The 27,032-nt window shown below is 40.9% G+C and overlaps 1 protein-coding gene across 3 annotated transcripts in view; it reads right to left on the bottom strand.

Moving 5' to 3' along the window:
* Window positions 1-27,032, bottom strand: part of spef2 (sperm flagellar 2) — a 50,424-nt gene that overhangs the window by 21,051 nt on the left and 2,341 nt on the right. For 2 of the 3 annotated variants that reach the window (XM_061928849.2, XM_061928851.1), the window contains exons 2-16: window positions 23,678-23,780; window positions 23,348-23,603; window positions 22,159-22,308; window positions 19,475-19,615; window positions 15,483-15,559; window positions 8,641-8,836; window positions 8,328-8,516; window positions 8,072-8,259; window positions 5,642-5,792; window positions 5,364-5,574; window positions 1,966-2,036; window positions 1,845-1,902; window positions 1,748-1,773; window positions 1,558-1,661; window positions 1,237-1,478 (exon numbers count right to left, since the gene is read on the bottom strand). In XM_061928849.2, the coding sequence (XP_061784833.1) occupies window positions 1,237-1,478; window positions 1,558-1,661; window positions 1,748-1,773; window positions 1,845-1,902; window positions 1,966-2,036; window positions 5,364-5,574; window positions 5,642-5,792; window positions 8,072-8,259; window positions 8,328-8,516; window positions 8,641-8,836; window positions 15,483-15,559; window positions 19,475-19,615; window positions 22,159-22,308; window positions 23,348-23,603; window positions 23,678-23,780 (2,163 nt within the window). The remainder of the gene's footprint in view (window positions 1-1,236; window positions 1,479-1,557; window positions 1,662-1,747; window positions 1,774-1,844; window positions 1,903-1,965; window positions 2,037-5,363; window positions 5,575-5,641; window positions 5,793-8,071; window positions 8,260-8,327; window positions 8,517-8,640; window positions 8,837-15,482; window positions 15,560-19,474; window positions 19,616-22,158; window positions 22,309-23,347; window positions 23,604-23,677; window positions 23,781-27,032) is intronic. The other variant, XM_061928850.2, reaches the window with a different exon arrangement.

Here is a 27,032-nt window from a genome sequence, read left to right as displayed (position 1 = left end):
CTGCTGATACTGCTGATACTGATAAAGCATGCCCCCCCTGACATTGCACCAAGCTTGTGTGAGTAATTAATTGATCAACAAGTGTGTTTGTTCTAAGCATACTGAATAGTACACAATTACTGTACATGATAGAAGGGCTGTAACAATAGAGTACAGGTATTGGTTTTGGATTTCTCGCTACGGGACATTCGATTTGGTACAGAGGTGAAATCGATACACATTAAAAGCAAGGGCACGGCACCGCACCAGGAGTCTACTCAGTCAGTAAACAAATGGCTAGCGAAATAAGCCCGAGCCTGCAGACACTCTCTTTCATTGTTTAAAAGTCTCCTGTTTGGGAAAACTTCGCTTTGCTGGTGGAATACGAAAACGGTCAAAGACAAGTGGATAGAGTGAAAGCAGTGCCAACATTGATAAGTTGACCATGAGAACAGCGCTACAAACTGGAGATATCAAAGATGCTCTTCAGCCATTGAGGGACTTAAAATTTTTAGCTTTTGTGTCCAAAAGCAGCATTGGGGCCATTTTATGGCTTCAAATTTTCTGTATGCTATATATTTTTTATTTTTTTCATTTAAAGATTGCATTCAATAGAAAATTAATTACCCAACTGTGACCTTAAAACCCAGGTATGTACCGTTATGCCGACACATAATGCACATTAATAATAAAACTTGCTCAAAGTTAAAAAAATTTAAACCAAACATTATAACAATAACCCCATCGGCTAGCTTTAGTTACCATTAGTGGTTTAATAGGTCATATATATGTTTTTAAAGTGTCCATATTTTTCACATTTACTAATTATATTGAATACAAATTGCTCATTGGTCCGATAAATTTGTTTGGTGTTCAGGTTTGTCACTCACCACTGTCTCGCCACAAAAACACGCAGTGAGCGTGTGCACATACACAAAAGCAGGCCCAGAGAAGCAACTAACAAATTGCAGTCTTGCTATGATAGACTATACATTTAATTATAGCCAATGTTAGCTCTACAAATTGTTATCATTAGCTAAAAACACACAATATGTAGTATAATATGTACATGTATGCATGTACATGTTACGTACGGGCACAGTTACATCATTACGGGCTAAAAGAGGGCGGGATATAATGCTTAAAACACTCTGGAAAGTTAGCACCATCTTATTATACATCTACAAGTTGCAAACAGCCACTTTAAAATGGCCATTTAATGTATTTATAGATACAGAAACAATCATTTTAACATACCAGTACGATGGATGGCCCGCTTGGCAACACAGTGATCAGGAATATTTAACAACACAGCCAAGTCTAGTGCTGGTGGCGGGGGTGGGGGAGTCGGCGGATTCGGATCAAGGACAAGGTCTATCTTTCTGCCCACACTTTCGTTCTTGGTGTCCAGAGAGGAAAGTGCAGTCTCTAGCAGATATGCCTGGTCAACATTGACAGGAAACCCATCCAGGATCCATCCTGATTCAGGTGGAATCAGACTAGTGACAAAATATAAGACAATATTTCTATAGACTGAATCTGTTTATGCCTCAAGTTATTGAAATCAAGCAGTAATACCTTACAGCCTCCGCCACAATGTCCACCAACAACTCATCAGGTATGACTTTGCCTTCGCTCAGCACTGTTGCAGCAACTTTTCCGAGTAACGCTCGGGCTGACAACTGGGATACAGAAACAGGGAGCACTTGCAGTGAGGAGAAATGTGCAGTATGGCTAAAAAGAAAAACTAGATCGCTCATTCTGTTACCTTTGTGCCCGATGTTTCCTGTTCACCTAAAAAGCGATGACATGCATACCAATCACACAAAGCGGGCATAACAACATTACTATATTCAGGAACCCACCGTGTGCCAGCTCTCTGGGGGATATATTATTCTCTGTGTCTTCCATTTCTTCTGTGACCTGTACACGTGGTTTTATAGGGTTACTGTGAAGCTTCTAACATCCAGTATGAGTTTGCCTCACCTCTCCGTTTTGGTAAGCGGTCAAGGCCTCTTCTACTAGCTTGTCTGCTGATAGGATACATATGCTGAGCTCTAAAAGAAGAAGACAACAGGTTCCCTTAAAAAGTTCAAGTTAAAGTCCCAACGATAGTCACACACGCTCTAGGTGTGTTGAAATTATCCTCTGCATTTGACCCATCCCCATGTTCACTCCCTAGGTCAGGGGTCACCAACGCGGTGCCCGCGGGCACCAGGTAGCCCGTAAGGACCAGATGAGTAGCCCGCTGGCCTGTTCTAAAAATAGCTCAAATAGCAGCACTTACCAGTGAGCTGCCTCTATTTTTTAAATTTTATTTATTTACTAGCAAGCTGGTCTCGCTTTGCTCGACATTTTTAATTCTAAGAGAGACAAAACTCAAATAGAATTTGAAAATCCAAGAAAATATTTTAAAGACTTGGTCTTCACTAACTGACAAAGAAACAGATAACAGATTTGGTGTCCAGTTCAAAGTGTGACATGATTTATTTAAAAAATTTGAGAGTTGACTTTTGTATTTTACATGAGTTATTATTTGTACAAACATGGTGCAAAGTAATTCATGATTTGTTAAAAATGTTAGTGGTTAGCTAGTTAAAATGGGATATTGTGATTTCACAAGACTGTCTTAGAAGTGATCATTTGAAAATGTTCAATTTGAAAAATAAGCACTTAGAGAAAATATAAAAATAAAGTGTTGCATATTGATATTTATCTGTTTCTATATATATTTATTGTGAGAAATCATTAAGATGATCAGTGTTTCCACAAAGATAAATATAATTAATTATTAATAATAACATAGAGTTAAAGGTAAATTGAGCAAATTGGCTATTTCTGGCAATTTATTCAAGTGTGTATCAAACTGGTAGCCCTTTGCATTAATCAGTACCAAAGAAGTAGCTCTTGGTTTCATAAAGGTCGGTGACCCCTGCCCTAGGTGATTTAGTGCCAAGCAGGGAGGCAATGGATCCCATTTTTATAGTCTTTGGTATGACTCGGCCGGGGTTTGAACTCACAACCTTCCAGTCTTAGGGCTGACACTCTGACCCAGTGGTTCTTAACCTGGGTTCGATCGAACCCTAGGGGTTCGGTGAGTCGGTCTCAGGGGTTCGTTTAACACACCCGACTCATCGTGTAAATAAAAACTTCTCCCTATCGGCGTATTATGGTTACCCCCAAACAATGTTCCCTCTAATTTTCCATATGCGTGAGCAAACGCAAAAACTTCTTGAGCATTCAGTGGAGCACATGTAAGCGACGTCAGACTTGCACATGCACTGTGGCCACACCAGCAGCACACTTGTCCGAAACCTGACTAAATAACAAGTTAAAGGGGAACATTATCACCATTATGTAAGCGTCAATATATACCTTGATGTTGCAGAAAAAAGACCATATATTTTTTTAACCGATTTCCGAACTCTAAATGGGTGAATTTTGGCGAATTAAACGCCTTTCTATTATTTGCTCTCGGAGCGATGACGTCACGTCGGGAAGCAATCCGCCATTTTCTCAAACACCGAGTCAAATCAGCTCTGTTATTTTCCGTTTTTTCGACTGTTTTCCGTACCTTGGAGACATCATGCCTCGTCGGTGTGTTGTCGGAGGGTGTAACAACACGAACAGGGACGGATTCAAGTTGCACCAGTGGCCCAAAGATGCGAAAGTGGCAAGAAATTGGACGTTTGTTCCGCACACTTTACCGACGAAAGCTATGCTACGACAGAGATGGCAAGAATGTGTGGATATCCTGCGACACTCAAAGCAGATGCATTTCCAACGATAAAGTCAAAGAAATCTGCCGCCAGACCCCCATTGAATCTGCCGGAGTGTGTGAGCAATTCAGGGACAAAGGACCTCGGTAGCACGGCAAGCAATGGCGGCAGTTTGTTCCCGCAGATGAGCGAGCTAAACCCCCTGGATGTCTTGGCTCACACCGTCCCTTATGCCACCGAAGATGATCAAGAGAAGAATATCAACTCTAGCTTCCCTGGCCTGCTGACATCAACTCCAAAACTGGACAGATCAGCTTTCAGGAAAAGAGAGCAGATGTGGGTATGTCTACAGAATATATTAATTGATGAAAATTGGGCTGTCTGCACTCTCAAAGTGCATGTTGTTGCCAAATGTATTTCATATGCTGTAAACCTAGTTCATAGTTGTTAGTTTCCTTTAATGCCAAACAAACACATACCAATCGTTGGTTAAAGTTAAAGTTAAAAGTTAAAGTACCAATGATTGTCACACACACACTAGGTGTGGCGAGATTATTCTCTGCATTTGACCCATCACCCTTGATCACCCCCTGGGAGGTGAGGGGAGCAGTGGGCAGCAGCGGTGGCCGCGCCCGGGAATCATTTTGGTGATTTAGAAGGCGATCGCCGAATTTGTCCTCGCTTTCTCCCGTGTCGCTGGCTGTCGTGTCGTTTTCGTCGGTTTCGCTTGCATACGGTTCAAACCGATATGGCTCAATAGCTTCAGTTTCTTCTTCAATTTCGTTTTCGCTACCTGCCTCCACACTACAACCATCCGTTTCAATACATGCGTAATCTGTTGAATCGCTTAAGCCGCTGAAATCCGAGTCTGAATCCGAGCTAATGTCGCTATAGCTTGCTGTTCTTTCCGCCATGTTTGTTTGTGTTGGCTTCACTATGTGACATCACAGGAAAATGGACGGGTGTATATAACGATGGTTAAAATCAGACACTTTGAAGCTTTTTTTAGGGATATTGCGTGATGGGTAAAATTTTCAAAAAAAATTCGAAAAATAAAATAGGCCACTGGGAACTGATTTTTAATGGTTTTAACCCTTCTGAAATTGTGATAATGTTCCCCTTTAAATGTTTTTTTTTATCATAATCAAATGACAACAGTCTTTTCCATGAGATTATTTTCTAATATGAGTGTTTTGGCCCACTTACAATGACAAAAACAAAAAAATATTGTTTTTCATGAGCTGTGTACTAGTATTGTATGTCTGGGTGGAAAACGAAGAAAAGGAACAGACTTTGCTGTGAAAATGACATGAGTGGCACTTGCCAAGGTGAAGCCAGGCATATCTGAACTGATCTCTCAAAGGTAACAGCAGAAGTCACAATGGTGTAATTTGTTGTGAGTTCATGCACTGTGTTAGTTTTGTTCTTTGAACAAGGTGATGTTCGTGCACGGTTCATTTTGTGCACCAGTAAAAAAAACATATAACTTTGTCTTGAATTTGAAAAAAAAAAACATTTTATTTTTCACTAAAGAAGGGTTTGGTGAATGCACGTATGAAACTGATGGGGTTCGGTACCTCCAACAAGGTTAAGAACCACTGCTCTAACCACAAGGCCTCTGAGCAGGTTAAAAGACAATAATAGTGAGGGAGGATTAGTCCTTACCATGACCGATTCTTTTCAGGCATGTGGTCTTGCCAGAGCAAAACTTGCCCAAGACACACGCCTTGATCTTTTGCCCAAGAGACAATGATGGGCTTGATGGTGGGGCCATGCTCATCAGCCTCAAGATGACATGTCTGAGAATCATGTTGTGGCTTGGCAGTGAACTGGCCTCCCCGGCTTCCTCTGGCCACATCCACTCTCCTACCATGTTCTGACACACATGGTTAAGAGTTAATAGACGGGTAGTTTTTATCACTTAATACATGACTGCAACTTACAGTGTATTCATCATAGTCCTGGTCGTTGAGGAGCTCCTGTTTTTGAAGCTCTACGGGGTCTGGTGATGTGGGCCGTGCAGGCTGGTCGTATAGAGGCAGACCGTTTAACAGCAATTCCTTCCATTCAAGCATCAACTTCGCTGGGATTCGACTGGACAGAACACAGATTGGTCTTAACAATAAACTATACAATAAATTGAATATTGGGATTTCATTAACAGCCGAGTCTCCTACAGTCACCAAGTGCATGGTCTTCAAAAGCAAAAAAAAAAACACTGGGGTCTCTAACTAGTGCTGGGTGAAATAACTGATTTTAACAGCTGTGGTTGTAGGCAACCTTGTGATGTAGTTTTATTGACTCCACAAGAGGACAGCAGCTGTATTTGAAATACCATTGGTGGTCAGCGTTCAGCAGCTTTACCTACTTGTGCATGTGCTTTACAATGTTGGTTGTACTACTCAACTGTTGGTGTGAAACTCATGCCGGTTACTTTTTTCGTAATGTTGCTTTCATTTAACTTAATAGCAATATTATTGCTGACAAAGCCTTTTTTCTCCTTTCCGCTATTACAGCATTGGTTCTGTCGTCGCTGTAATGTGCAACATACAGTACTTGTGAATAAATAACCCTGTGGTTAAAGAGAGCTACAGTAAACCCTTATTTACTGTGGTTAATTGTTCCAGGCCTGACCTTGGTGAATTAATTTCAGCAAATTATTATTATTGTACTACTTAGTTCATTTAGCCATAGTTATCCTTGAAAATGCGTTATGTAGGCCAAAGATATAGACGGTAGAATATGCCTTAAAATAAACACGATAGTGAAGCCGCAAACTTTCAAGAGCAATGTGGCCAGGGATGACTGTACGTTTTCTTTTCCACTGTTTTCATGTAGTCCAACTATTTTGTATTACCGTAATTTCCGGGCTATAAATTGCACCTAAATAAAAGCCGCACCGACCTAATCAAATGTGCTTGTGTGTATTCACAAATTTAACAAAAGACAGTGCCTGTAACAAGGCATAAAGTAGACTATCGGGCCTGTCAGTGGTGGTGGATATCCGTTCCGTTCGTCAGCTGTTTCCTTTTTGATGGCCAAGTCAATCGTCTTCAGCTTTGGGGCAACGTCGTGTGCATTTGGTCGTTTCTTCTCTATGACGAGGGTGAGTCCATAACGCATGCTAAGTGGCTGACTGATAATTGTGTGAGTGCATTAGACTTAATGGGAACGGCGTGGTGCGGTTGGGAGAGTGGCCGTGTCAGCAACCTCGGGGTTCCTGGTTCGATCCCCACCTTCTACCAACCTCGTCACATCCGTTGTATTCTTGAGCAAGACAGTCCATAACGCTCGTTAAGTGGGTGACTGATAATTGTGTGAGTGTTAGACTTAATGGGGACGGAGTGCGTTAGACTTAATGGGGACGGCGTGGCGGAGTTGGGAAAGTGGCCGTGCCAGCAACCTGAGGGTTCCTGGTTCGATCCCCACCTTCTACCAACCTCGTCACATCCGTTGTATTCTTGAGCAAGACAGTCCATAACGTTCGCTAAGTGGGTGACTGATAATTGTGTGAGTGTTAGACTTAATGTGGACGGAGTGCGTTAGACTTAATGGGGACGGCGTGGCGGAGTTGGGAGAGTGGCCGTGCCAGCAACCTGAGGGTTCCTGGTTCGATCCCCACCTTCTACCAACCTCGTCACATCCGTTGTATTCTTGAGCAAGACAGTCCATAACGCTCGCTAAGTGGGTGACTGATAATTGTGTGAGTGTTAGACTTAATGGGGACGGAGTGCGTTAGACGTAATGGGGACGGCGTGGCGGAGTTGGGAGAGTGGCCGTGCCAGCAACCTGAGGGTTCCTGGTTCGATCCCCACCTTCTACCAACCTCGTCACATCCGTTGTGTCCTTGAGCAAGAAACTTCACCCGGTGCTCCTGATGGTTCGTGGTTAGGGCCTTGCATGGCAGCTCCCGCCATCAGTGTGTGAATGTGTGTGTGAATGTGTAAATAGTGTCAAAGCGCTTTGAGTACCTTGAAGGTAGAAAAGCGCTATACATGTGTAACCCATTTACCATTTAACATTTAATGTGAACAATTTCATAGGCCTGATGTGAAAAGGCTAAATGTATTGGCGGCATGTGAAGCTCCATAAACTAAATCCATAAATTAGCCATAGCATTGTATAATGCGAAGGGTTTCAAGTGTAGGGGGGAAAGTAGCAGCTATATGCATGATTAAAGAGAGATATATACGTTTTACTTTCCATCTTTTTCATGCGCTCCAATCATTTTATATTTTTTGTTTTATATAAGTTTCGAAATTTCTGATCCAAGAGCCTTTCTCCAATTATCACCTACCCAATCCTCTTTGAAGTTTAGGTAAATAAATGCCACAACTATAATGAGAGAATTCATAATCCAAAAATGTATGTACTTTGCGGTGAGCAGGCGATATTCTCCAACTTTGGTAGCTAAGTCCACAATCTGCTCCAAAATATCCTTGCAGTTCTCAAGGTGTTTCTTGGATCTTTTCTGAGCACCATCCTCAACCATCTTCCTGCAGAATTCAAGCTCTAGTTGAATCTCCTCTGCACGGTCCAGCTGAGCTTGTTTGGTCAGGGCCTGAAAGACAACATTTCAAAAAGCAGGTCAGAAAAGGCCTGTGTATGGAGAGATGTTTCACCACTCACCGCCTCCCTTTCCAGAGCTTCCCGGAATTCCTTCTCCCTCTGCTGCTGGAACTGCTGCTCAATGAGCAGGCGGTTCTGCCGGAATGCATCTTTCTGCTTGCGCATCTGGAGGAGCTGCACAGCCAAACGTTTCTCTTGCAGAGTCTGCCCGGTCAGATACCTCACCAGCTGCTCTTCCCGCCATCTTTCCTGAAGGGGACAAGCTAGTTATGATTGAATCAGTTGTAAAAAAATAAATAAAATGAATTTGATTTGCATGACATGAAATTATTGCGTCTGCCTCATTGGATATATTAAAGCTAATGTGACCGACCTCTTGAGCTTCGTGGGCCTTGAGCTGCTCTATCAAGCATCTGTTTCGTCTTTTCTCTCTCTGCTCAGAAGCTGCTTCATTCTCCTGCAACCTCTGGCGGATGTCCTGAATGTACTTGCTGCTGGACTGGAGTATCAGCTCATTTGCACCTGCACCACGGCCTTGAGTGCTGCCCCCCACTGGAGCGTCTAGACCACTAGCAAGGATAAGAAGGTTGAACTAATTCAAGTATTTGTGTTTCTGTATGAGGGGAAATCTCAGCCTACACTCTTGAGAGTAAGGGTTTAAAAAGGGTTATTCGTGGGGAGCAGGAATTCTACCCAGAACCATTTGTTTCGAAAAGAACCTTTTTATGAAAAAAGGGTTCTTCAAGGTTTCTTTGTAAAACTGCGGGTTCCTGTAAGTCATTTCAAAACAGAAAACTCTTTTTTGAAGAGTTTTTTATGGCTGTTGAAAAAAACATGGGTATTTGAACAGCCTCACCCTTAAATATTCAAATATTTAGCCATACTATATAGTATATACAGTAGTAGTACAGTATACTGTATATAGTACATTTGCTGTACTATATTTAATGCAGATGTATTTGGAATACCGGTACCCTTATCAGTTAATTGTACTTGTTTTGTCAAAGTCTTACAGGGGAAATACATTTTGCCTATTGTTCACAATCCTTATGAGAGACATGATGATGGATGTTTTTGATATTGTTTGTGTTCAAAATATTAACTAAATGCAATCAAAAGTTTGCTTACAATAGAGCCTATGGTAGGATGCGCAATACCGCCTACAAAGCCCTTAAAAAAAGATTCAAACACTTCCATTGGGGTTTTATATACATGATGTAAGTATATATGTAATGTAGTTACTGGCATATTTATAATAACATTTAATATTTACGTATTTTGGTAATTTTAAGCATACACGACGGACTAATTTGAAAGACGCATCATGACGTTTGTATTTTTTTCTTCACCACTGATTACTGCTCACTGTAGACTTTATGAGAGCCAACAAATACAGTCTAATAAAACATCACTTACTGTGCAAGGTCTGCTATCAATAGGATGCCGACTGCTGGGATGTTCATATATTCCCATTTTTTAAAAAAAGACTATAATCCCCACAAATAAACTGGGTGGGGGCGGCATTGGGGGGGGACGAAACGTCTTTTTGTGTCTTTTTTTTGCCATTTTTGGGCCCTAAATGACTGTCAAAGTGCACTAATTTATCGGATTACCTCCTCAGACTTCTTCTTTCCAGGTGAAATGCATGATGTATGATCTACAATAAACTTCCAGGGAGCAAGCAAGCGAGGAAGCAGCAGACCAATCGATGATGCAAACCTAGGGACACACGGTAGTGATCACGGCGCCGCTGTAAATACGGTAGTTTGTCTGCACTAGCGCTTATAATAATTATATCACCAAAAATTGGTCAATATTCAAGTCAGTTCAGTTCAGTTTCAGATTATTTCAAACATACATACGATACAATGTAATACATCACATATTTCCAGTTGTTTCATTACAGCACGTCTGAAAAAAGTAGGAAGAAGCGTATCTTATTTAATCCTACCCCTTTTCATATCATAGCAATTGTATCCCATTTCCCTGTCCTCTGTTTGTAACAGAACAGTGAATAAATAAATGATGAATTAATTAATATACCATAGTAAGTAAACAAATATTAAATACATAAATAATCATTATCAACAAAAAAAAAGGTTCAAGATGTTCATCATAATTGTTCTTCTTTGTACTGTTAGTGAATGAAGCTCACATTTGTATTTGTTTACCCATATTTCTACACAATAACTTAAATATGATAATACTAGTGAGCAATAGAGAATATGAAGTTATTTTTGGTCCAGAACATATTTTGCTTTATTCATTACTGACATGTTTCTTGCTACTTTATGTTGTATATTTTTTACATGAGGTTTCCAGTTCATTTTGTCATCTATTATTACACCCACAATGTGTTTTATTTTACCCTTCCAATGTGTACTTGTGTTTGTGTTTGACTTTCCCTTCTACTGTTACCAAATAACATTATTTTAGTTTTACTAAGATTCAAAGATAGTCTGTTTTTGTCAAACCATCTTTTTAATTTGTTCATTTCTTCTGTTATTATTTGTATTACCTTGTGTGTGTTCTCTCCTGATCAAAACATAGTTGTATCATCTGCAAATAATACTAACTTCAAGTCCTTTGTAACTTTACAAATGTCATTTATATAAAGATTGAACAATTTTGGGCCAAGTATTGATCCCTGAGGTATGCCACAAAGTATTTTCAGTTCTGTAGAAGTGTGTTCGCCTATCTTCACGTATTGCTTCCTGTTGGTTAAGTAGCTTCTTACCCAGTTCAAGTCCAACCCTCTGATTCCATACCTTTCTAATTTGTTTATTAAGGTGTTATGATTGATTGTGTCAAATGCCTTTGTTAAATCCATAAACACTGCAGCAGCACATTTTTTGCTATATATTGCATTGGTAATGTCTTCCGTTATTTTGATAATGCTATTGATGTTGAGATGTTGGCTCTGTATCCGTATTGGTTGTCTGTGTGTGTTTCATTTTTATTTATAAAATGTGTCCAATCTGTTGTTAAACAGTTTTACAATTATTTTAGAAAATTGTGGAATTAGAGAAATAGGTCTATAGTTTGTAAACTGGTGTTTGTCATTCGTCTTTTAAATTGGTACGACTTTTGCTATTTTAATTTTATCTGGAAATTTGCCGGTTTGAAATGATAGGTTGCTGATATATGCTAAAGGTTCTGAAATCTCTTTAATAACCTTTTTTATCGTTTACATATCAATTCAGTTACAATTAGTTGAGGTCTTGGTTTTACATTTTTTTACAATATTGATTATTTCCTCTTTTGTCACACCTTCGAGGAACATAGAGCTGGGATTTACAGTACGTCTATAGTGTCATTCAAGTCCTCAACTGACTCGGGATCTGGAATCTTTTACTCCAGATTTGGTCCGATGTTCACAAAGTACTGATTGAAGCTTTCAACTACTTTGTTCATATTGTCATTTTTTTACATTTCCATCTGAGACGTATTTAGGATAATCCTCACCATTTTTAATAATGCTATTTAGGATGCCCCATGTTGCTCTCATATTGTTCTTGTTCCGGTCCAATAATTGACTAATATTCTTTCCTCTGTGTTCGTAGTATGCAGTTAGCTTGTTCTTAAACGTGTTGTACTTGTTTTCTGCTTCTGCAGCTCTTTGTGTTATAAATGTTTTATATAATGCATTCTTCTTGTTGCAAGCATTTTTCAGTCCTTTTGTCATCCATAGTTGGTTATTTTTCTTTTGCTTTCTATTAAGTTGTTTCAATGGACAGTGTTTGTCATAAAGCATCTCGAAGGTATACAAAAAATACCATATGCATCATCTACATCATTTTCACTGTATACATTGTCCCAACTTTAATTTCTCAGTTCATTTGTGAAAGCTGTCATACTTTGTTCTGTACATATTCTTCGAAATGTCTTTTTTTCATCAATGTTCCTCTTCTTGGTTTTTTTGCCATAGATTATGAAAACTGGCAGATGATCACTGAGATCAGATATTAGCAGACAACTTGTGGTATTATTGTCAAAACCATTACTAAAAGTATTATTAATAAGTTTTGCGCTGTGTCCTGAGATTCTGCTAGGCCTTGTGATTTTAGGATATAATCTCAGGCTATACATTGTGTCAATAAAGTCATCTATGGGCTTTTGTTTGTTAGGGTTCAAGAGGTCAATGTTGAAATCTCCGCATAATAAAGTTATTTTTTGACTGATTTCAGTAATAGTGGCCTTTTATCCAGTTCTCAAACTTATCAATGTTTGACTTAGGTGATCTATATATACAACTGATCAGTACATTTTTGCTTTTTTAATGGTTATACATTCTAAAATATTATCAATAGCTAATGACATATTTGTTACCACTTTGTAGTTTAGGTTCTTTATCACATACACGTCTACTTGATATAACTTAATTAATATCCTTCCAGGTTAAATTAATTCCTTTTTTAGCATCCATCAATGTCTCTGAGATAGCGATAACTTTGAAGGGTTTGTTGAATTGTTCCAAAAAAATGCTTCACATTGTCGCAGTTTGCATCCAAACTTCTGCTGTTTAAATGAATAATCAACAGTTTGTTGTCTATTTTAATGTTTCCGTTACATTGTTCGTTTGTATAAGGAAAACAATTATTCCTGGTGTGAAAGAAAAAAATTGTATCTGGATCTATATCCTTATCTAATTCCGGACAATTATAATCGATGCTGCTGAAGGTTTTTCAGTTCCATACATTCCTGTTCTCCAATCATTTGTGTTGCTCTATGAATGTCTATAAGTGTAGTTGAATGTGCACCTGAGTAAAGATCTTCTTGGTCGGTAATCCCTTGGTGCGTTGTAATTTTGTAGTCGAATGTCAATGTTTGTTTTCCGTCACACTCCATTAACATTGTTGTTGTTGTAGTTGCTGGGAGTTCTGATATTCATCCAGATCCTTGATGTCTTTGACAACTAGGGCTCTTGCTTATGTAGATTTTGCAGTTGGCGCTCCAAGTTTCCTGAATTTTCCCCCGTGTCCTCAAGTCGCGTGCTATCTTGGCAATTTCAACATTGCGTTAGTGAGGCGCTCGTTCATGTACACATTTGTGCTCTTCAGCTTTTTTCCCTGTGTCAGCAATGCCATTTTGGATTTCCTGTTGGCGAGCTTAACGATGGTGACTGGGTTGGTGTTGTTGCCTCTAGAAATGCACGCATCAATAGTGTTAATATCAACATCAATTCCCTTTGATTGCTGAAAGTTGACCACTTATTGCTCTGTTGAAGCAGCGTCCATATCATCTGGTTCTCCAAATGTTGTCAACTGCTCTTGCATAGGATCGAGGATTGATGAATTGCCCTGCAATGATGTCATTCTGTCGCGTAAACTGATCCAGTTCCTCTTTGATGTTTTCTAAAACACTGATATTCCCCAGATTGGTGATATCTTGTTGTCTGGCATTGAGCTGTTGTCTCAATGCAGCCATCTCCTCCCTGAAGCTTTTCAAATCAGTGTTATCTTGTTGCATGGCATGCAACTGTTGGCGCACTGCTCCATTTTAATGTTCTCCACAACCCTGCTGTTGTCCAATGGCTGTTGTCTTGCTGCTTGGCATTCGACTGTTGGCGCCATGTTGCATTCTCCTTTTTCAGCATCTCCACCTCCCATTTTAATGCTTTGTTGTCTTCACTTTTTTTGGAGATCTGCAACATCTTTTTGTACACTGTTGATCATCTGGTCCTGGAGATTGTCGACATTGTTTTTTGTCTTAATTATATAGTTTTGAACCTGAAAGGGACAAGCGGTAGAAGTGTATGGATGGATGGATGCAATGATATATTGCCCCATTGACGGCGTCTTGTCGTGCTCATGGTTGCGTGGCAGCGAAGTGAAGCTGTTGGTGTTGTTAGCTTCTGCGGCAAGTCACGAATTGTAAATTGTATTGTTGGCGGTTTTTGATTGGTTATTTATTGGATTTTATGGGGGAAATAGAGGACCTCCCATTGGCTCCACAGTAAGCATACTTTTATTTATGTTTATATAATATTTAAAACGCATTGAAAAAAGATCCATCCGTAGTCAAGTCTTTCATAATGATTTTGAACAATAGGCAAAATTCCCAAAAAAGAGCAGTTCCCCCATAAATGTAATGTCCCTCATTTCATGCTAAACAATAATTAAATGCATACATGTATTGAGCAGTGCTTCACACTGAGGCATGGAACCCCAGTCTCCAAGACAGACAACTGCATTAACCAGTCAGCCAGAGTGTTAAACCCACTGGCCAGTGCATCTCATGATCTGTGGTTGTAACACCACCTACTACAGGAACTATTTCTATGTGCAGCTTATGAGCAAAAAAAATAGTTCTCTCTTCAGAGATTGATTATTTGATGTATGGTGCCTTAAATGTGGATGGCGGGAGAGCTACAGTGTTGGAGGGGTGTTCGCGCTGGGAATTAAACCCCTATCACCCAGGGGAAAGACTGGAGTTTAACGTGTAGGGAAGAGTAGCTGGCTGCAGTGTCTGTTGTAATGTGCCTCTGTAAATCATCAAAATGATTCCAGAGCGTGGCCACCGCTGCTGCTCACTGCTCCCCTCACCTCCCAGGGGATGGAACAGGGGGATGGGTGAAATTCATAGGGTAATTTCACCACACCTAGTGTGTGTGTGACTATCAGTGGTACTTTAACTTTAACTGTTGCCCTGTGTGAGCTGAGTGCTGGTGTTTTGTGTTTGTATTACACCACATGGGCCGCCCTTCTCTACAAAATAGATATGACATATCAGTGACGATTACTATTCACACATTATGCGATCACCTGTGTATGAATATTTTATTAGAAGCTGGATTGAGAATCAGAAACCTCAGGGAATCAAGGTAGGTTAAATCTACTGTCTTATTTCAGCAAGTGTGACTCTATGTGTGGGATCTAGATGAAACCCTTACAGGGTGAAAGGGTTTTGGGTGGAACCCTCAGCAAGGGTTATTAGTGAAAGCACATCTTTGCAGGGTTTTTTTTGTAAATCCTCTTAAATGGGATTCTAGAGGGAACAAATGGTTCTGGGTATGTTCAGTTCTAGGTGAAACCCTCTGGAAGGGTTTCAGGTAGAACATTTATAAAGGGTTCCATCAGGAACCACAAATGGCTCTACTATTAGGACAAGTCAAAGTACTTTATATGGTTCCAGGAAGTACCTTTACTTCTAAGAGTGTATCGTGACAAATAATAAGGTTGTATTTAAAAGTATAATAACTGATATTTATCTTACCCTGAAGAGGAAGCAAAGCCTGAAGTGGCTAACCTCTTCCTGTTGGTCTCAAACTGGGCAATTTCAGTCTGGACTACCTACATAGTCAAAAACACAGACACCTTTGTTTTATTTCATATTATTACAGACCTGTGTTTTTGATCTCTAGACCATGACTAATCTCAAGTCTTCACTGGACAAGTTCAAATCTTTGAGCCATCGACCATGTGATGAATTTACGGTCCAAGTCTTAAAGTCTACTATAAAGATCTGTAGCATAGGGTACACATCTTGTCTTAATATGTTCAGCCTGAGACCAAGTACAGTGTAAAATGGAGGTTCGAGACTAAGTCCCAGCACAAGCTTAAGTTTAAAATATTTGTGTTTAGTCTAATGTGGTTCACAAGTTATTGAGTTAGTCTCTAGTCTTATGCTGGTTGTTGAATCTTGTTAAATGATGAGATCTCAGACCGGTTTAAAGTTAATACTAAGGTCAAACAAGGAGATTTCCTGTCACCCTCCCTCTTTCTCATGATTATTGATTTTGGAATAGGAATATTTCAAATGAATTTGGAATCTACTTTGGAACCATGAAATAAATTGTTTGACCTGAATTTTGCTTATGACACTACTTTGTTCAAGAAAACACACACATACTTCAAAGATGTAGAGATGCAAAACAAACTATCTAGTGGGCAAAATGAGACAAAGGTTAAATGAAGATAAATACAAGATTATGAGCAGAAAACAACCAAGTTAGAAACAACAACTTATACAAAGCAGCAGTTCTCTCACTGTTACTCAATTCATTTGAGATGTGACAAATGACAGAAGGTGGAAGCCTTTTGCCAAAGGTACTTGAAAATAATTTTAGGGATTTTAGGGATATTATGGATAGATCATATTACAAACAAAGAGGTACAACAAATAACCAAGATGGGACTTCTGATGCAAACCATGATAAAGCGCAGGATGATTTTGTTTGGAGAAATGCTCTGGATGATTCGATTTGATTTTGATTTTTATTAAGGATGGAAGAATTCCCCAAAATAGCACTTTGGTGGATGGCCAACAGAACGATAGAGGAAAAGAGTACACTATTGAATTGAAAGACATGTGAACAGGACCCAAGCCCTTGCAAGACAGACTGCAATGGAAAATACTTGTGGATAGATCTCCTCCCAATGACTGAACAAGATCTAAGGTAAGATCTCTAGTCTAGGAGGTCAAGTCCATGTTTGGGTTCAACTGTTTCAGCTGGAGATCAGTTTGGTGTCATATGAGTCCGCACACTTAAACAAGTCAAGTCTTAGCAGGACAAGCCAAAGTCTTGTCTGTTCTTTTAGTTGTAGCACAATATTGTCTTGTCTTAGTCGCAAGTCTCTAAGATTGAGTCCAAGTATAAGATGCAAACTAACCATACTCTAAAACCATGTGTTACGGGTAAGTGGGAGAATTTGGGTTAGGCCTCAGTCTAGTCTGAATTATTTGCAAAGAATGTCCAAGTTTGGTGTGATGTCTTTGAACTGCACACCAAGTCAAGTCTAAAGTCTAGGACAGGGGTCGGCAACCCGCGGCTCCGGAGCCGCATGCGGCTCTTTGATCACTCTGATGCGGCTCAGCTGCATACTTGCCGACCCTCCCGATTTTCCCAGGAGACTTCCGGATTTCGGTGCCTCTCGCAGAAAACTCCCGGGATTAATATTCACCGATTTTCACCCTTACAATAATAATAAAGGCGTGCCATGATGGTACAGCATTTAGCGCCCTCTGCAATCTGTACAAAAAGCGTGCCAGCCCAGCCTTTTGTTGTATGCATCTTCTACTTGCACACGAAAGTGACAAAAAAGACATACTTGGTCAACAGCCACACAGGTTACACTGACGGTGGCCATATAAAACAACTTTAAGACTCTTACTAATAATGCGCCACACTTTGAACCAAAACCAAACAAGAATGACAAACACATTTCGGGAGAACATCTGCACCCTAACACAACATAAACACAACAGAACAAATACCCAGAATCCCATGCAGCCCTGACTCTTCCGGGCTACATTATACACCCCCCCCCCCCCACCACCAAACCCTGCCCCCACCCCAACCCTGCTACCCCACACATCAAACCCCCCCCTCCCCCTCCTCCTTCCGTGCGTCGGTTGAGGTGGGCGGGGTTTGGTAGCGGGGGTGTATAATGTAGCCCGGAAGAGCTAGGGCTGCATGGGATTCTGGGTATTTGTTCTGTTGTGTTTATGTTGTGTTACGGTGCGGATGTTCTCCCGAAATGTGTTTGTCATTCTTGTTTGGTGTGGGTTCACAGTGTGGCGCATTATTAGTAAGAGTGTTAAAGTTGTTTATACCGCCACCGTCAGTGTAACCTGTGTGGTTGTTGACCAACTATGCCTTGCTGTCACTGACGTGAGCAAGCAGAAGCCCCATACAATGTGTGGCTGGGCCGGCATGCTGGTTGAAGTGGGCGCTAAATGCTGTACCATCACGGCACGTTCGAGAGAATAGTTGCCCTGAAACTCGTGGTCTGCCGGAAAAATCGGGAGAGTTGACAAGTATGACGCCGTCAAGCGCCATCCATATAAAACTCGCGGGCCGCACTAACATTCAATGTTCATATTAAGGTGTGGGCCACGTGTCCGAGACCCTTGGTTTATACATAGCACAAAGCAAAAAACAAACTTTGTATGCAGTGTTATTTCATTTTAAATTTCAAAAGATTTTTGTGGCTCCCATTGTTTTCTTTAATTTGTGAACCTGGTCAAAATGGCTCTTTGAGTGGTAAAGGTTGCCAACCCCTGGTCTAGGAGATAAAGTTCAATTTTGTCTTTAAGCCAGAGAAAAAATGTGTCTCAAGTCATTACATTAAAATCCAAAATCTCCTTTCAAGCCTAAAGCTAGTCTTGTCTCAATTATTTGAGTTTGGTAGTATTTTCAGGGAAAGTACAAGCATAGTTTCAGGTCTTTGGTGCTTTTGAAGTTTTAACCCAAGCCTAGTCCAAAACATTGGAGACAGATACGAAATCCAGTCTTAAATCTTTGCAATCCAAATATCCCCTAAAGCAGAGGTGCCCATTACCTTAGATCGTGAGATACCGGTCGGTTACGGAGGGTGTGTCAGTCGATCGCCAGCCAGGCATTGAAAAAATAGACCTAAAAATTTGCCATCATCAATCTTCACTATGATGTCACTTAATATGAATTCAAGGCACACAAGGATCTTGTGAGATTACGTTGGCTGCTGCAAGCCCAGTGTGAGAGAAAAAAAGACCGTCAGGAAGGCGAGAAACACTTTTTATTTCAACAGACTCTCGGCCGTACCTGCCGTCAAAAGCCTAAAGACCAACCGCACAGTTACTGTCTTCACTATAAAAGTGCTGCTCCATCCTGCCTGCGCTAAGATAATACGAGTCTCAGAAAGCTAGCGCACACAAGCTAGCAAGCTACAGAGTTTGCTGTCAATGTATTTCTTCTAAAGTGTATAAAAACGAGTCTACACATTGTACAATTGAAAATGTGGAAGTTATCAGCACTACTGTGAATCCTGTCTGATTCCAATCAATACAAGTCATAAGAATCAGGTAATACTGTACACCACCTTATGTTCTTGTCTTCATGAAAGAAGGGAATCTATATGTGTTAAACATGCTTGTATTTTTACCTTTAGCATGTTAACATTTAGCATGTTAACAAAAACTTTCAAATAAATAATAAATATAAAAAATAAATATTAAATATTGATATATGTACATATATGTGTGAAGATGAGGTCGATCACCTCGACTTGGTCATTTGAAAAGTAGCTCGTCTGCTGAGAACTGAAAGAGTGTGGGCACCCCTGCTCTAAAGCCTTGTATTTTATTATTTGAGCCACAGACTAGTCTAAAGTCTTTGAGCTTCCATTAACTCTCAAGTAAAAACTTGTCTCAAGTAAAAACTTGTCTCAAGTATTTGACAAAGCAAATTGTTTTTTAAGTCTGACAAGTTAGAGCTAGATCATAACCTGTGCTTGTTGCTCTTTGCGTTGATCTTGCTTCTGTCTCCTTAGGTTGACCAGTGAAGAGTAGGGAGGCGGTTTGGGCACTTGGACCTCAGTGGCCTGGTTTGGAGTCATGATAATGTCACTGCACTTTGGACGAAAGAACTGCAACATATACAGAATCACTCACAAATAATGCACAATTAATTACTTCATTATAAATAAAATACTGTAAAATGTACTGTCAAGTGGGGCAGGGAGAAAAATGCTATATATCATATATATAGAAATGTCTTTTTGTTTTAGTAGCCAATTTCTCACCAGAGTGTCCTGGTTCCTTAAAACCTGACGTGGGCCATGTTGACCCAGGCGATGCCCGGTAGAACAGAACTATATTGTCATTGCACTTAAAAAGTACATCCGGTCCAATCATACTGAGAGGGGTGAAGCGTCGAAGGTGTGAGATGGTGCGCGGGGTGTATGTGTGCATATCTGTATAGAAGTAGTCTATGGAAGTCGCTCCATGAATTGATTAACGTGGACCCCGACTTAAATGAGTTGAAAAACTTATTCGGGTGTCACCATTTAGTGGTCAATTGTACGGAATATGTATTGTACTGTGCAATCTACTCATAAAAGTCTCAATCAATAAATCAATCCGTTTAGCGTCACAGCCATTAGCCTCATTCTGCAGTGATATCACGATAACACAGCTGGTTGCTATGGAGGCATCCAAATTCTATCCATCCATCCATCCATCTTCTTCCGCTTATCCGAGGTCGGGTGGCGGGGGCAGCAGCCTAAGCAGGGAAGCCCAGACTTCCCTCTCCCCAGCCACTTCGTCCAACTCTTCCCGGGGGATCCCGAGGCGTTCCCAGGCCAGCCGGGAGACAGTCTTCCCAACGTGTCCTGGGTCTTCCCCTTGGCCTCCTACTGATCGGACGTGCCGGAAACACCTCCTTAGGGAGGCGTTCGAGCGGCATCTTGACCAGATGCCCAAACCACCTCATCTGGCTCCTCTCGATGTGGAGGAGCAGCGGCTTTAGTTTGAGCTCCTCCCGGATGACAGAGCTTCTCACCCTATCTCTAAGGGAGATCCCCACCACCCGGCGGAGGAAACTCATTTCGGCCGCTTGTACCCGTGATCTTGTCCTTTTGGTCATAACCCAAAGCTCATGACCATAGGTGAGGATGGGAACGTAAATCGACCGGTAAATTGAGAGCTTTGCCTTCCGGCTCAGCTCCTTTTTCACCACAACGGATCGAAACAGCGTCCGCATTACTGAAGACGCTGCACCGATCCGCCTGTCGACCTCACGATCCACTCTTCCCTCACTCGTGAACAAGACTCCGAGGTACTTGAACTCCTCCACTTGGGGCAATATCTCCTCCCCAACCCGGAGATGGCACTCCTCCCTTTTCCGGGCGAGAACCATGGACTCGGACTTGGAGGTGCTGATTCCCATCCCAGTCGCTTCACACTCGGCTGCGAACCGATCCAGTGAGAGCTGAAGATCTTGGCCAGATAAATCAATCAGGACCACATCATCTGCAAAAAGCAGAGACCTAATCCTGCAGCCACCAAACCAGATACCCTCAACGTCCTGACTGCGCCTAGAAATTCTGTCCATAAAAGTTATGAACAGAATCGGTGACAAAGGGCAGCCTTGGCGGAGTCCAACGCTCACTGGAAACGGGTCCGACTTACTGCCGGCAATGCGGACCAAGCTCTGACACTGATCATACAGGGAGCGGACCGCCACAATCAGACAGTCCGTTACCCCATACTCTCTGAGCACTCCCCACAGGACTTCCCGGGGTACACGGTCGAATGCCTTCTCCAAGTCCACAAAGCACATGTAGACTGGTTGGGCAAACTCCCATGCACCCTCAAGGACCCTGCCGAGAGTATAGCCTCCTCTCCAGTACACCTGAATAGACCTTACCGGGAAGGCTGAGGAGTGTGAACCCACAATAGTTGGAACACACCCTCCAGTTCCCCTTCTTAAAGAGAGGAACCACCGCTCCGGTCTGCCAATCCAGAGGTACCGCCCCTGATGTCCACGTGATGTTGCAGAGTCTTGTCAACCAAGACAGCCCCACAGCATCCAGAGCCTTAAGGAACTCCGAGCGGATCTCATCCACCCCCGGATCTGGGACTACCACTAGGACAGGCACCAACCACCTTGCGACCACAGCTTCAATCGGCCACCTCGACAATAGAGGTGCGTAACAATGTCCAGCGCCTCCCTTGTGACATATTAATAATTATTCTGGAGGTGGGAATTGAAATTCTCTCTGACGGGAGACTCTGCTAGACGTTCCCAGCGGACCCTCACAATGCGTTCGGGCCTGCCAGGTCTGAAAGGCATCATTATCGATAGAAAAAGCTCCATCCGTCTCTTCACCCGAGTGTCCAAAATATGAGACTGCAAATCCGATGACAACACTACAAAGTCAATCAGCGAACTGCGGCCTAGGGTGTCCTGGTACCAAGGGCACCTATGGGCACCCTTATGTTTGAACACGGTGTTCATTATGGACAATATGTGACAAGCACAAAAGTCCACTAACAGATCTGGGCAGCCGTTCTTCCCAATCACACCTCTCCACCTCTTTCAGGTAAGCATCCGTTAGGGTAAGGAGCATGTGTGGTATTTTAATTGTTGTATAATATCATATTACAGTATGTATGTTTACTTTGGTACCTTCCTGCCTCTCTTCTCATCCTCGACTTGGTGTTGGCTTTTCTTCTGGGTTGACTTGTCCATTGGAGAGCGTTTCTTCTCAGTGTAGTGTTGAGTAATTTTCTGCAACTTCCCCTCTGCATCGCGTTTTACCACAATGTGGGAGAGTCGCTACATGAAAGAACCACATATGTATCGTAGTTTACAAAACTCTTGCTTTATTATAGTTTATCTTCTCAAGGCACAACACTATAAAAAGTCAATGTGGATATACCTAAAGTAGTCACATGTCAGTGTACAGGTTGTATAGCAGCATAGATTTCCAATTAAAATGACTCAACACACATCCGTCATTGTCTAAATAGCTGATAACACAAGTGAGTAGCAAGATAATTGTACCTTGCCTACAGTAAGCATGGTAGCCTCGTAGTCTTGGGCTGCATGAGTGCTGCCATTACTGGTGGTAACTGACGTTCATTGAGGGAAACTAATTCCAACATGTACTGTGACATTGTTAAGCTTGGGACTGCATGACACAGCAGCAACAACAGTAAATGTATAAAGCTACAGGTAGAGGTGGGAATCTTTGGGCACCTCGCGATTCAATTACGATTACGATTCAAGAGCTACGATTCGATTAAAAATGTATTATTGATGCAGCTTTAATTTATGTATATTGATGTAGTTTTACATTTCTTTTTGTTTCATTAAATAAGCGTTTATCATTTGCAACTTTGAAAAATAGTGCTTTTGTGATAAGAAACAATTGTATTAATTCCGATTACATTTATTAAAATTAGTAGAAATGTGTGCAAAACTGTAACATGAATGTCCTAAAATAAAGGATCTGGTCAGATCTCTCAATGAGGTGGCTCGCTGCAGTCAGACAAATTTTAGAACAATTAATAAATCAATTATTGATCATTGAAGTTTACTAATCGATTTTATAATCTCAATGTCCATGTCTGAATTGCGATGCATCTAAAAATCGATTATTTCCCCCACTTCTAGCTACAGGTATACAAACTGTACACTGACTCCACTAAAGTATATCCAAGTTTCATTTTTTATAGCATTGCCCCTCAAAATATAATAAAATGTGAGGTGTACTGTACTTTTGTGTGATATATTTTTGGTTATACTGTAATTTAACCTGGTCTCATGACATCGACGTGGCGATTCAATGGCTCAATATCTCGTAGACACTCACATTTGAGATAACTTGCTGATCTTTCTTCTGCAGGCCAGTATTGATGGCCACAGGTTGCATAATTTCCATGGTTGCTTTGCTCATGTCGGACTTCCTCCTCTTTTCCAGTGAGACGTACAGCTGATAGAGGAGGTGAGTGGCCACGCCCACCTTCTCCTGCATCAGCCCTTGAGCTATGGTTAGGTCGAAGGCGATGCCCAGCTGATGGATCGTTGGCTCCAGGTGAGTGAAATTGTTGAGTTTGGACATGGCGGTGCTGAGGACGCATTTTCAGAATCACTATAAGACAATATCATTCATATTGTGACAGAAGACAACTCAGCAACTTACTCTGTCTTTGTGAACACGCTGACGTCATTAAGCATCCCATATTTTTGTAGAACCTCACCGATGAGATAACCGCTGGAGAAGTCCTTAGCGAAAGTATTTGGTTCTGAAAGGACACACACAACATATATAGTCGTGGTCAAAAGTTGTAAAGAACATAATGTCATGACTGTCTTGAGTTTCCAATAATTTCTACAACTCATATTTTTTTGTGATAGAGTGATTGGAGCACATACTTGTTGGTCACAAAAACATTCATGAAGTTTGGTTCTTTTATGAATTTATTATGGGTTTACTGAAAATGTGACCAACTCTGCTGGGTCAAAAGTATACATACAGCAATGTTAATATTTGGTTACATGTCCCTTGGCAAGTTTCACTGCCACTGACCACTCCTCTTGACAAAATTGGTGCAGTTCAGCTAAATTTGTTGGTTTTCTGACATGGACTTGTTTCTTCAGCATTGTCCACACGTTTAAGTCAGGATTTTGGGAAGGCCGTTCTAAAACCTTAATTCTAGCCTGATTTAGCCATTCTTTTACCACTTTTGATGTGTGTTTGGGGTCATTGTCCTGTTGGAAAACCCAACTACGCCCAAGACCCAACCTTCGGGCTGATGATTTTAGGTTGTCGTGAAGAATTTGGAGGTAATCCTCCTTTTTCATTGTCCCATTCTGTAAAGCACCAGTTTCATTGGCAGCAAAACAGGCCCAGAGCATAATACTACCACCACCATGCTTGGCGGTAAGCATGGTGTTCCTGGGATTAAAGGCCTCACCTTTTGTCCTCTTAACATATTGCTGGGTATTGTGGCCAAACAGCTCATTTTTTGTTTCATCTGACATCACATGGCCAAAGATAAGACCTTCTGGAGGAAAGTTCTGTGGTCAGATGAAACAAAAATGTAGCTGTTTGGCCACAATACCCAGCAATATGTTTGTTGCCAATGGAACTGGTGCTTTACAGAGACTAAATAGGACAATGAAAAAGGAGGATTACCTCCAAATTCTTCAGGACAACCTAAAATCATCAGCCTGGAGGTTGGGTCTTGGGCGCAGTTGGGTGTTCTAACAGTACAATGACCCCAAACACACATCAAAAGTGGAAAAGGAATGGCTAAATCAGGCTAGAACGAAGGTTTTAGAATGGCCTTCCCAAAATCCTGACTTAAACGTGTGGACAATGCTGAAGAAAGAGTTATGGCTGCACTCAGATGGCCATTTGTAACAGTGTACAGTAATATGTGAAAATGTATAAGGATTCACCTCATGATATTATTACACAATTGCCTATGCATTTCATCATTATGTATTTTTTACATACTACGTAAAAGAAAGAATCTGTAAACTGGCAGCTCAGTCACCAGAATTTTATCGTAGAATTGATGGTGTTTTTTTTACACCATATCACTGTACTGAAACACGGTGGTATTTTTTTTACACCATATCACTGTACTGAAACACGATGGGTTTTTTTTACACCATATCACTGTACTGAAACACGGTGCCGCTGTTTTTTTAAGGTAAAATTCCGGCTGTTTTGTATCGTAAAATCGATGGTTGTTGTTTGGTTTATTACCGAAAATATAAAAACAGTACCACTGTTTTTTTTATAGTAACATTCTGGGAACTGAGCAGCCTGTTTTGTTTTGTTTTTTTTCTGGTAAAATCTAGTCATTTTTACAATAGATAACTTACTTTGAAATCATAATATTATATATCCATTTTTACTTTAACAAAAAAGTTTGTAATTTATAATATTATATTTGTTACCTTATTAGGAAACACAAAACAAGTAGTTAATTCACTACTTTCCAACCTAAATTCATACAAATGTAACTAACTTAGAGTGTCCGCCCTGAGATTGGTAGGTCCTGAGTTCAACCGAGTCATATCAAAGACTATATGTACATATCCTATTTGCTGATGTTGTTCTGTTGTTGTTGTTGTAATTGTTATTGTTGTGTTTGCTGTTGTTGTTGTCTAGCTGTACTATCCCCCTCTGATCCCCGCAATTTCCCCCTCTGTCTTCCTTTTTTTCTCTTTCTATCCCCTCCTGCTCCGGCCCGGCTTCACCAAATAATAATATTACAAATACATTTAATAAAGTCAAATACAAATAAGGCAACAAGAGAAGTATCCCACACTTCTCTTTTGTAACATTCTCTGTATATAATAATGATAATAGTAACACATCAATTTTTTTATAGCACTTGTCCTCATGAGGTTAACATTAGGTTAGGTTAATGAGTGAGATGGAGCATCTCACAAATTATTTTGGGGGTACACTTTGCAAAAGCCAATCGCAGGACACACATAGACAACCATTCAGCTGAACTCTGTAGAATTTGCACCTGGCTCGCTGACAACAAGCTATCCATACACTTGGGTAAAACGGAATCCATCCTATTTGGGTCCCACATCAACCTTAAGAAAGCCAATAACTTCACTATAAAAGTGGGTGACATTGTTATCACCAGGAAAGATGAGGTCACCTACCTAGGTTCCATTCTAGAGGCTAATCTTTCCTGTGATGAAATGGCAACCAAGGCAGTGACGTGCGGTGAGGTTGATGGCTGGTGAGGCACTGACTTCATCACAGTCAGATTTCCAAACATATGAACCCTAAAGAGTATCTTATTCACCATTTGATTGGCAGCAGTTAACGGGTTACGTTTAAAAGCTCATACCAGCATTCTTCCCTGCTTGGCACTCAGCATCAAGGCTTGGAATTGGGGGTTAAATCACCAAAAATGATTCCTGGGCGCGGCGCCGCTGCTGCCCACTGCTCCCCTCACCTCCCAGGGGATGATCAAGGGGATGGGTCAAATGCAGAGGACAAATTTCATTACACCTAGTGTGTATGTGACAATCATTGGTACTTTAACTTAACTTTAACTTTACACATACAAACTGTAGCACACAAAAAAGCACATTTAATAAAAAAAACGTTATTATGGTCTTACCTTTACTAAATGAAGTCCATGCGCCGCAACTAAAGCCCTCACTTAAACTTTCCACGTGCAAGATTGAATCTATATAAAAAAGTGTAACCGAGGGTTTATAAATGTCGCCTATACTGTATGAAACTACAAAATAACAAACACGGAGGCTCCAGTTTACACGAGGACCACTTTATTTACATTCTTTCAAAAACCTCCGCTCCACTCCGTGACATCACTTCCACTCTTAGCGCCTTCAAAATAAGAGCTCAAGGCATATACTGTATAACAGCGCATAACAGGAACTTAACATCACAAAGAGGAAAGCCCATGAAAATAGGTTACAAAAGTTATTTAATAAGAAGCCAAAAAGTGCAAAAACAATAATGTTCGTGTTGGAGGAGTTGTGAATTAGGT

The sequence above is a fragment of the Nerophis lumbriciformis genome, linkage group LG33, assembly GCF_033978685.3.
Source record: "Nerophis lumbriciformis linkage group LG33, RoL_Nlum_v2.1, whole genome shotgun sequence".
Taxonomy (NCBI): Eukaryota; Metazoa; Chordata; class Actinopteri; order Syngnathiformes; family Syngnathidae; genus Nerophis; species Nerophis lumbriciformis.
Note: the sequence above shows the minus strand (reverse complement) of the source record. Positions and strands in the feature narration are given on the sequence as shown.